Source organism: Petromyzon marinus, chromosome 44 (genome assembly GCF_048934315.1).
Source record: "Petromyzon marinus isolate PM22_M1 ecotype Great Lakes invasive population chromosome 44, UKy_Petmar_22M1.pri1.0, whole genome shotgun sequence".
In the NCBI taxonomy this organism is placed as follows: Eukaryota; Metazoa; Chordata; class Hyperoartia; order Petromyzontiformes; family Petromyzontidae; genus Petromyzon; species Petromyzon marinus.
Window position 1 is genome coordinate 2,860,862 of NC_133710.1, and position 11,242 is coordinate 2,872,103.

At 55.1% G+C, this 11,242-nt stretch overlaps 1 protein-coding gene across 3 annotated transcripts; it reads left to right on the top strand.

The window, feature by feature from the left end:
- The first annotated feature begins 230 nt into the window (after positions 1-230).
- Positions 231-10,159, top strand: GCDH (glutaryl-CoA dehydrogenase). Of its 3 annotated transcripts, none has more exons than XM_032970834.2 (13): positions 231-381; positions 1,765-1,878; positions 2,845-2,943; positions 3,628-3,669; positions 4,130-4,273; positions 4,469-4,531; positions 5,110-5,280; positions 5,870-5,999; positions 6,517-6,736; positions 7,122-7,225; positions 7,487-7,612; positions 8,453-8,613; positions 8,727-10,159. In XM_032970834.2, exons 3-13 carry the CDS (start codon positions 2,847-2,849, stop codon positions 8,798-8,800), a joined length of 1,332 nt encoding a protein of 443 aa, XP_032826725.1. In that variant the 5' UTR covers positions 231-381; positions 1,765-1,878; positions 2,845-2,846; the 3' UTR covers positions 8,801-10,159. The 3 variants fall into 3 exon arrangements, with proteins under 3 accessions (XP_032826725.1, XP_032826728.1, XP_075930043.1); XM_032970837.2 differs by having other exon boundaries at positions 276-294; XM_076073928.1 differs by lacking the exon at positions 231-381 and adding an exon at positions 398-1,659.
- The last annotated feature ends 1,083 nt before the right edge of the window (positions 10,160-11,242 follow it).

An 11,242-nucleotide genomic window follows, 5' to 3' on the forward strand; every position in this document is an offset into this window, starting at 1 on the left:
ACCGAAAGACCCCAAAAATATGAATTCCTGCAGTCACGAAAAGTTTTAAGTCATTTACAATCTGAGTTACTACGTTGTGTACTGTTCGCCTAGGACCGTACCACTATAGAGAGGGGAGGGGGGGGGAAATCACGCGCCATCGAGTTGGTATCGTCCGGCCCATCGCCCCTCGCCCACACCCCCCGCCCCGACCAATCAGCACGCAGGAGGAGGCGCCGTTCGAATTTCCCAGCGCGCATCGGCAGGCCCCCTCGGTACCGCAGGGACGGAGGAGCCGCCGCGTATCCGTTGTAGGTAATGTAAAGGAGGCCCCGCAGGAGAGAACCATTCCCTTGTCACGAACAGCGCCACCAGCTCCGCAGGTGCCCGTGTCGTGAAGAGGTGAGTCGAGGTTGTCTCCACAGACGAGGTTCGTGTCGTGAAGAGGTGAGTGGAGGTTGTCTCCAAAGACGAGGTTCGTGTCATGAAGAGGTGAGTGGAGGTTGTCTCCAAAGACGAGGTTCGTGTCGTGAAGAGGTGAGTCGAGGTTGTCTCCACAGACGAGGTTCGTGTCGTGAAGAGGTGAGTGGAAGTTGTCTCCAAAGACGAGGTTCGTGTCATGAAGAGGTGAGTGGAGGTTGTCTCCACAGACGAGGTTCGTGTCGTGAAGAGGTGAGTGGAGGTTGTCTCCAAAGACGAGGTTCGTGTCATGAAGAGGTGAGTGGAGGTTGTCTCCAAAGACGAGGTTCGTGTCGTGAAGAGGTGAGTCGAGGTTGTCTCCACAGACGAGGTTCGTGTCGTGAAGAGGTGAGTGGAGGTTGTCTCCAAAGACGAGGTTCGTGTCATGAAGAGGTGAGTGGAGGTTGTCTCCACAGACGAGGTTCGTGTCGTGAAGAGGTGAGTGGAGGTTGTCTCCAAAGACGAGGTTCGTGTCATGAAGAGGTGAGTGGAGGTTGTCTCCAAAGACGAGGTTCGTGTCGTGAAGAGGTGAGTCGAGGTTGTCTCCACAGACGAGGTTCGTGTCGTGAAGAGGTGAGTCGAGGTTGTCTCCACAGACGAGGTTCGTGTCGTGAAGAGGTGAGTCGAGGTTGTCTCCACAGACGAGGTTCGTGTCGTGAAGAGGTGAGTCGAGGTTGTCTCCACAGACGAGTTTCGTGTCGTGAAGAGGTGAGTGGAGGTTGTCTCCAAAGACGAGGTTCGTGTCATGAAGAGGTGAGTGGAGGTTGTCTCCAAAGACGAGGTTCGTGTCGTGAAGAGGTGAGTCGAGGTTGTCTCCACAGACGAGGTTCGTGTCGTGAAGAGGTGAGTCGAGGTTGTCTCCACAGACGAGGTTCGTGTCGTGAAGAGGTGAGTTGAGGTTGTCTCCACAGACGAGGTTCGTGTCGTGAAGAGGTGAGTCGAGGTTGTCTCCACAGACGAGGTTCGTATCGTGAAGAGGTGAGTCGAGGTTGTCTCCACAGACGAGGTTCGTGTCGTGAAGAGGTGAGTCGAAGTTGTCTCCACAGACGAGGTTCGTGTCGTGAAGAGGTGAGTCGAAGTTGTCTCCACAGACGAGTTTCGTGTCGTGAAGAGGTGAGTCGAAGTCGTCTCCACAGACGAGGTTGTGTCCACAGATGATGTTCGTGTCGTGAAGAGGTGAGTCGAGGTTGTCTCCACAGACGAGGTTCGTGTCGTGAAGAGGTGAGGGGAAGCGGGGGGGGGTCGAGATTGTCTCCCTAGGCGAGGTTGTCGAGAAGCTGCTGGGGTCACGGACTCACGATCAGCACCCCCACCCCACCCCCTCAGAGAGCGATCCAGCAGCTGCTGCTGCTGCTGTGCGTGGTGATTGGTTGGAGCGGCTCCCACGGTGGTGGAGTGTTCGCACGAGTTGCCGTGAAAGTGACAAAGAGTCAAGGACAGGTGAAGTGCGCTCCCGTCACGTCTTGGGCGTCATCATAACCCCCTCAACATCATCATAACCATCACGCGGGCATCACCAACATCAGCCACCAACATCATCATCACGCGGGCATCATCAACACCGGCCATCGTCGTTTTCGTCACTCTGGCTTCAACATCATCATCATTCTGGCATCATCAACATCAGCCACCACCATCATCATCATCACTCTGGCATCGGCAACATCGTCAACATCGTCATCACTCTGGCATGACCAACATCAGCCACCAACATCGCCATCCTCAACATCAGCACCGTCATTAACATCACCTCCATCCATCGTGCCACTCGTTACTCATTACCCACATAATCGCCGTCCTCACCATCACCACCATCACCTTTCACACACGCGTGCTGCTGCGGTATCTGCAATGGCTGGCTGGGGGTGGCATCGCCTCTGGGTGCCGCTTCTATAACCCCGGGGCGCGTGGACGAGAAGGGACGCAGTGGGTATCGAGATGTTTCCAGGAGCAGTGAGTGTGCAATTAGCCGGGCTTGGGCACGCCAGGACGCGCCGCTGCCGTCTCGGAGTTGCTGGCCGGTGGTGCAGACGGCAACCAACAGAGGGAGCACACCCCCCGAAAGGACACCCGTGGTGGAGACGGAGCGATGGAATCCGCTCGTGTGTGCGAGTTGAGACGGATGTGGACTGTTGGGGAGCGGGAGAAATGTTGACAGCTTAACAGCAGTGGGACATATCACGGCTGAGCATGAGAAGCACCTTACGGTGGTGATGATGGAGGTGGTAATAGTCGTGGTTTTGATGATGATGGAGGTGGTGATGGTGGTTTTGATGTTGATGATGGTGGTGATGGATGATGTAATAGTGGTAGTTTTGATGATGGAAGTGGTGATGGTGGTTGATGGAGGTGTGATGGTGGCGATTTTGATGGTGGTGGTGACGGTGGTGCCTCCTGCGTGTGCAGTCATGCTCGCATACCAGGCTAGAGCTCCAGCGCTGTTGGGGCAGCTGCTGAGAAGAGTGACCAGGAGATACGGCACAGCATCCGCTACAGCTACTCAGGGTATGCGAAGAGGGGATCACAATCATCACCTCTATCGTCATAATCATGTTCAACATTATTGTCCAATGTCGCGGTCATTCATCCTTGGTGATAATCTTAATTATTCAAAGTCACCATCATCCTACCATCGCTGACCCCTATTAGCATCATCATCACAATCATGGCATAACGAACAAAGTGATCCATCTCAACGGGTCATCATCATCCAACATCATCACAGCATCCACTCGGTAACCTTGCTGCCAAGAATAAACGGTGCCGTTACTTAACAGCGTATTTTTAAACGCGTTGCCAGGTGATGACTTTGTCATGGCCCAGCGGTCCAAATCCAGCGGCCGCCCTGGTTATCACTGCGGTGTGCATATTTACTGTAAAAAAGAAAACTGCTGGCCGTCTGCTTCACTCGCAGTGGACGTTAAAAGTCCCGTGACACCACGAGGAAGGAGAGTGGAGGCCATGGTGTGCCAGGGGTCACGGTCCACATTTGTTAAATGGGAAACATCGCACCGCGATTGGGAAACGCAGAGCGGCGATTGCTCCCTGCTGGAAAAACACGAGAAAATAAATACTCTTGAGTCGGTGCGGCTTTCCTGGGTAACAAGCGAAACAATACATTAACGATGTGGCCAGTTGCGTAACCTTGAAGCCGCACATGATTGTAATTTCTCTAAACTTTTGACCTAGGAAAATCAGAGGATGGGAAGGCAGGGCAAGGCAAGGCCAAAGGTGAGGACATGATACATCTCACGAGTTTGGTGAGCAAGTGACCGGAGTGAATGAGTGAGTGCTGGGTCATCAAATCACCCCGACTGCCCTACATTGAATTCTGTCAAATACAGAGGCAGGAACTGGGAGCGCCACTGCAATGCATGTCTGTGCGCATGTGTGCGTGGCGAGCGGTCGTGCCACGATTAGCGCACTGCGTTACGAACCTGACGCGACCCGAGATAGATTTCCGCTCACGGGTGATGATCATCAGAACCGGTCCTGGGCCTCCCCTAGGTTGACTCGGCTTCAGATGGATACCTAGTGCCGTGTGTAATCATTGCCACTATAGAGACAAAGGTAGCCGGGCTTGGTGCTGGCCACCCTCCCCCTCATGTGCCGTTCAGGGCTTCATAGGTGCTACTCGCTAACAGCACTTGCCCCAACAGTTTGTTAAGGCTGTCTTCGTGTGTGTGTGTAGACTCGGCCCCAGTGTTCAGCTGGCGCGACGGGCTGTGCATGGAGTCGCTGCTGACGGAGGAGGAGGTGATGATCCGAGATTCGTTCCGCACCTACTGCCAGGACAAGCTCATGCCGCGCGTGCTCATGGCCAACCGCAACGAAGGTGCCCCCGGCGAAACGTGCTGCGTCACAACTGCTGCGTGACACGTGCTGTGTGACACGGGCAGCACATGAAGCGGCCAGCAAGAAACGGCACTGTGAAAGTTGTGATCGATATGAGTGTCTAGAATGTGTTCGTGCTCGTTTCTAGAATGTGTTCGTGTATGTTTGCATATTTATTGTGGTTATGCATCTGCAGTGTTCGACCGGGAGATCGTGTCAGAAATGGGTGAGATGGGAGTGCTGGGCCCAACGATCAAAGGTGCGTGCAGGGTTTACACAGCGAGTGCACAAACGGGGCGATGAGCCCAACCACGCACAGCAAGCGTAGAGAATTCATACCAACCAATAACCAGCGCACGTGCGAGCGTCTGCACCCCGTGTCCCTGCTCTCTGCGCCTCCATGTTCTCATTTGTGTCCCTGGGCCCTCGTGTCTCCACATCCCCTTATCCCCATGCCCCCTCGATTCCTGCATCTCCATTCCCCTTGTTCACACATCCGTTTACACGTCTCTATATCCCCACATCCCTGTGTTCATGTGGGTCTGTGTCCCTGAATTCCCATGTCCCCTGCTCTCCTGTCCTCACATCCTCTTGTACCCGTGTCCCTATGACTCACCGTCCTTGTCTCCACATCTCCGTGTCTTCGTGTGTCCCTCTGTATCTCCCTTGCATCCCTGTAAGTCCTGATGTGTCTCCCTGTGTCCCTGTGCATCTCCCCATGTCCCCATACATCTCCCCGCGTGGGCCCCTGTGCATCTTCCCAGGTCCCCCTTTGTGTCCCAATGCGTCTCCACGTGCGTCTCCCCGTGTCCCCATGCATCTCCCCGTGCGCCGCAGGCTACGGCTGTGCGGGCGTCTCGTCCGTGGCGTACGGGCTGATCGCGCGGGAGGTGGAGCGGGTGGACAGCGGCTACCGCTCCGTGATGAGCGTGCAGTCCTCCCTCGTCATGCACCCCATCCACGCTTACGGCTCCGAGCAGCAGCGCCTCAAGTACCTGCCGCGGCTAGGTGAGATGTTACGGCGACCCCGTCGATAGCGGCCCTTGCATCGATTTGGCCGGTTCTGTGCGGACGCCAGCAGATGAGCATCAATACTTAATTTGGCTTGTTCGTTGGATATTGCCGTTTTTAGCTATGTTCAGAGCACAAGCGTAAACACATTTAAAAACGCCGGTTGCTGCGGTAATCTGGCCGTTTAAACTCTCTCGGACATGAGTGCAGTCTTCGCAACCATCATTTTCTGATGGCAATCATGTTTGGTGTGAGATGGGGTGCGTGTTGCTTTTAAGTGGGGATGGTTTGGGACATCAGGTCATGTTCTGGGCTGCTCTCTCGTCAGCTGTCAGGGTATAACACGTTTGCAATTTGCAAACCTTATCCTTTTAGCACTGGTCCGGGCCACCGAGCTTTGGGCATGGATAGACCGCGACTCGTATGTGGACACTTCTTTCGCACCGCACGTAGCCAACCGTGCTAATCGGAGGGCAACAAACTAAACGCAGAAAAAAGCAGCAGTGGATAATTCACAGCTCGTGATGATGATGATGGGGAGGCCTTCATCCAGCAGTTGATAGACCATGGTCCGTGACCGTTGCAGCGAAGGGAGAGATCGTCGGTTGCTTCGGTCTCACGGAGCCGAATCACGGCAGCGATCCGGGTGGCATGGAGACGCGGGCGCGCTACAACGCCAGCGGCAACACCTACACGCTCACCGGCACCAAGACGTGGTGAGGGTAGACACACACACCGCACACGCCGCGTGGTCATCCCCGCTGCTTAACGCGCTGCACGCACGCACGCACGCTGAGTTTGGAGCAGCCATTAGATGGCGTCTGGAGCCGCCGTACGGATTTCGTTTGTTATTTCCTGCACAAGCGGGCGTGATCGGGATATGGTCGATGATGTTAGTGAAGTGATGGATTACACTTCACTGCAGTCACTATAAGGATCGCGTAGACTCACAATGAGGCCTAAACTCACTTCGAGATCCATAGACTCAGACGCATGCTAAAGAGCGCAATGTGGTGCGAATGATGGATCACGCATCACTGCAGTCAGTGAGGCTCGGTCAATTTTACTCCCCTCTCATGCAAGTTGTGTCCACTTATCCTGTACATCAATCGAACACAACGCGACACGATGCTTAATATTGGTTTTAAATGACTTTATGATTGAACGACTTGACAAATGAATGACTTGATACACTCACGAATGGCGACGTGGTTGACCCACGCCGTACCGCAGGATCACCAACTCGCCAATCGCCGACGTGTTTGTGGTTTGGGCCAAGACGCAAGAGGATGGGCGGGTGAGAGGCTTCGTGCTGGAACGTGGCATGGCGGGCCTCTCAGCGCCAAAAATCAACGGCAAATTCTCCCTGCGAGCGTCGGTCACCGGCATGATCGTCATGGAGGACGTCGAGGTCCCGGCCGAGAACCTCTTGCCCGGCGTGTCGGGGCTCGCGGTGAGTGTCCCATTGAACGGGGCCGCAGGCAGCCGAGCCAAACAAACACGCGGGAGAGGGACGGAGGCTCATGGGGCAGAGACCGAGCGTCTAGATCCAGTGCCTCAACACATTTAGACGGTCGTTATGTTCAACAGAATTTCAGATTTTTCATGAATGTGAATATAGAATGGAATGCACGCGTTTCATGTAAGGAAACCTTCCTTCGTGGCTTAGTACTCTTGATGGAACATAAGTAATGTTAAATTATGTTAGCCGACATAAGGCGACGTTAAGCGACAGCAATTGAGTGATGTTACGTTCAGTGATGTCGAGTTACGAGTGGTGATGTCGGGTGACCTATCGTTGGGCGACGTGATAAAGAGACACCGTCTCCTGCCCGCAGGGCCCCTTCGGCTGCCTCAACAACGCTCGCTTCGGGATCGCGTGGGGGGCTCTGGGCGCCGCCGAGTTCTGCTTCCACACGGCGCGGCAGTACACGATGGACCGGTGAGTGGGCACCACCTGTCCCGGTTTCGCCCGGGCAGTCCGGCAAATTTGGCATCTGTGTTCGGGTTTGCTGGAATTGATGTGCAGAGTTATGGTACCGCCGCTGCTGCTGCGTTGAACTTTCTTCCAGTCAAATTCGCGGTGTAGACAGAGGAACCCACCCCGGGTCTGGCGACCCTGGGCGGTGACTCTCGTCTACGGAAAGATCGCTGCTGCTCACAGGGAGCACTCTCAGCGCCGTGTCGCCATGTCGTCATGCAGCATGCAGTTCGGCGTGCCGCTGGCGAGGAACCAGCTGGTGCAGAAGAAGCTGGCCGACATGCTCACGGAGATCTCGCTGGGCCTGCAGGCCTGCGTACAGCTGGGGCGGCTCAAGGACCAGGGCCTGTGCGTCGACGCTGGCTCACCCACTCAACCCGTACCCACTCAACCCGTACCCACTCAACCCGTACCCACTCAACCCGTACCCACTCGCACGCACGCGTCACGGGTGTGTTGTGCGTTCGTGTGTGCAAGTGCCCAAGTGCAAACGTGGCATGATTTTGTTTGAGTTGCCGAGCAAAGGCTCATGCCAAGCGGCTAGCAACAAACGGCACTTTCAAAGTTGCAATGGATAAGTTAGTTGCGTTTCTGGAATCGAGCGAGGTTGTTCATTGTAATGGCTTCAGGTAAGAGACGGTGGGAGGGAATTCCAGGGTGGAGCAGTGCGAGGGAAGAAGCAGAAAGGGCAGTGTTGTGACCGGCAGTGTGGTGGCGTCAAACACATTGTGGCTCAGACGAAGCAGTGTCTGGTAGACCCGAGTCCTCAACATGGGTGGAGCAATCGATGAGTGAAGTTCGTGGGAACAGTAACCATGGTAGTAGCAATAAAAGAGTGCCGATTAGGCCATTGACCGCTTGTGAGCGGGTGACTGGAGTATGTGCGACTTTTTGGAGAGCGGTCGTATAGCGGTTAGCGTGCTGCGCTACCAACTGGGCGAACCCGGGTTCAATTCAATTCGTGCTCACGGCCAACACCAGTGACGATTATCTGAACCAGTCCTTGGTCTCCCCTAGGTCGATTCAGCCTCAAATTAGTATCTGGTGCGATTTGTAAACATTGCCTTGGCTGTGGTATTGGTCACCCACCCCCTGGTGTGCTGTGCCAGCCTTTAAAGGCACTCGTGAACATCACTTGCCCCAACAGTCTAAGGTTATAGAGGGGATCTTTGTCTTGTGTCGTGTCAGGGCGGCACCAGAGATGATCTCGATGCTGAAGAGGAACTCGTGTGGGAAGTCGCTGGATATCGCCCGCACAGCACGGGACATGCTGGGCGGCAACGGCATTGCTGACGAGTACCACGTCATCCGACACGTCCTCAACCTGGAGGCCGTCAACACCTACGAAGGTCTCGCAGCGTGGCAGCCGTAGTACAGTACAACACGGCACCGTACACAGGACCGCACCACACACACCAGTCAACATTGTGTGCGTGTGTGTGTGTGCGTGCGCTTCAAACAGGAACACACGACATCCACGCCCTCATCCTGGGCCGCGCCATCACGGGCCTGCAGTCCTTCACCGTCGGAAAGTGATGCGCGCCACAGCACGAGCAGCGTCATCGCCAGCAGCACCAGCGACCCAGACAATCGAATGCTCGCTGTTGTGTCGATGATTCTGTGCGGGCCTCGGCCGCATTGACTCGACCCCCACCTCCGCACTCGGTAATTTCTGCACAAGCGGCAAGTGCTGCCGCGTTAGCAGCTGGTGTTGTCACGACCGAAGGACGCAGGCCGTGCACCCACAGCTTCCGTAGAGGTGCACCCTCGATGCGAGTCTCTCAAGTCTAAAGTCTCGTAAAAAAAAGACTTAAAATTAATGGTCACGCACACTAACAGCAAAGTGAAATAAGCATCGAAGCTCTGGTGCTCATCTGCACTTTATCTCGTGGTTGAAATCTCACATTCCTATGGCAGAGGACGAATTTATCCATAGGACAACCACTGATGACATCCCCACAAAGAAGCGGAGAGATGAGTCGAGTGAACCCCCCCCCAATCAGGATTTGAACTCGCGATTTCCGCATGCGAGCGACTGGCTCTGGCGTGGAGCCACGGTGCCGGTCACGATGGCTTAGCGACGCTTGAACGCGGTCAATGCCGTGACCGTACCCGCCCCACTATCCTGCACGGCATTGCCCACACTAATAATGATGTCGGACAACCGAGATGCGTCATCACAAGGGCCTGTTTGTGTGCCGTCCTTCAACAGTTGCCGCGCGACCAGCGTGCTGTGCATTTTGCCTTCTGTGCCAGACGGCCGCTGCGTCCAACGGTGTCCCCGCGTGTCGCTTCGGTCACGTTTTGAACGCTTCGCCGTTCCTTCCCCAAACCTCGAGTTTCAAACGGCGCAGAGTCGTTGGAAAAAACGCGGCGGTTTTGTGCGCGACGCAAAAAAAACACACCGGCATTTCCCCAAGTGCAAAGTGAGGACCGCAGTGCACCTCTTCATTAATTGCTGATGGTTTTTGCGAATGCACTAAAAAAAAGCTGTGTGGTATTTAAGGCGTTTTCCGTTATGTTTGGTACATGTACTTTTATAGCAGCCAGGGATTATTCTCGTTAATTTACAGATGTGTCGCCCAGCCTTGGCGGAGATGCTTGACATGCATTGTTCCCCTAAAAGGGAATGGTGCTCCAAGACCCGAGTGATTTTGTTCTAACTTTTCAGCCCACGCAGTTTTGTTTCACGTTGGGAAAATCCGCGACGCTTTTCTCCCAAACGAGAGGCATGGGGATTTGACGCGGAGGTGTTGATTAACGTGGTCACGGCACAATGGGTTGAGAGCCACAATCCTTTCCCGTGCCAAGCTGCGTGACGTAATCCTCCGGTGGTCGAGGCGCGTTTGTACCATGTAGAATTGCACCAAATAAACGTTGCACTGTGTGAGCGGACTTTTACCGCCCTCCAGTTTCATTTTGACAAGAGGCCAAGAAACCCAAAATGCCAAACGGCCTGCAACAAACAGCACCGTTTGAGGTCGCAAAGAATAACGAATTAACGCGTTTCTTGAATCGAGCAAGGTTATTATAAGGGGCTTTGGGGAAAAAGGGACGATGATTGGTGGGGATTCCTAGGTGGAGGGAAGCATCCTGACCACCCTTTTCCATCACCTCCCTGCTCATCCGCAGGCTCAACACTCATTCCCCTTCTCTGCTTCACGCCCACCGCCTGACTAGGATCAACATGCCTCACCACCGCTTCTGTACAGCGGCGTTAAACGCCGTCGCATTTTGACGGAAAATTATCCACGGTTGCCGTTGTTTTGGGCTTTGGGGTGCAAAACGTGAAAACCTTGGGAGGGAGGGAACCATCGTCGCCTGGCGCGGGCGCCGCTCGGCGTGGACGTCCACGGCGCGGCACCCGCCGCACGCCACGGGCAGCGGCGACAGGCGTTAAGTCCCGAGGGTCGAGGTGTTGCACAGATCGGGGGAGGCAGTGGGAGCATAATACGGGGGACAAGGTCGCACAGTTGCAAGAGGGCGGCGGTAATGATGGGGGGAGGGGGAAGATGAGGGCGACGATGGGGACAATGATGGAGGGAACGCTGGGGGTAAATGTGAGGATGGGGTTGAGAACGGTGCAAATGTCATACGGCAGTGGGGACAGTAGATGGCAAGGGGGGGAGGGAGATGGTGTAAGAGAGCGTTGGCGGAAACATCGGGGTACAAGCGTTGTTGCAATGTCCGAGTGGCGGGAGTAACCAGAGGACGGATCCCAGGTGATCTGGGGACGGAGGACCTTGGAGAAGGTGGGCAGGATGAAGGAAGAGGGTAGAGAGGTGGAAGAAGAGGTGAGGGTGGGGGTTTGTGTTGAAGTTGTCGCTTAACGAAGTAGGGGGCCCAAAGTCTGGGAGGTGAGCGCAGCGGCCGAATCCCAATTATAGGAGAGGGGGGCGGGGCACAGGGGGAGCGGCGGTAAGGGGGAGTGGGGAGGAACTCGCAGAACTCTTGAAACGGCGGTGCGAGAGGAGGTTC

What these genes read in the sequence shown, in the direction of transcription:
- GCDH (XM_032970834.2), top strand. Translation starts at nt 2,847, where the DNA reads ATGCTCGCATACCAGGCTAGAGCTCCAGCGCTGTTGGGGCAGCTGCTG. An exon ending in CCGGCGTGTCGGGGCTCGCG is followed by an intron (nt 6,737 to 7,121) that starts GTGAGTGTCCCA and finishes TCCTGCCCGCAG; the next exon opens with GGCCCCTTCGGCTGCCTCAA. An exon ending in CGGCTCAAGGACCAGGGCCT is followed by an intron (nt 7,613 to 8,452) that starts GTGCGTCGACGC and finishes GTGTCGTGTCAG; the next exon opens with GGCGGCACCAGAGATGATCT.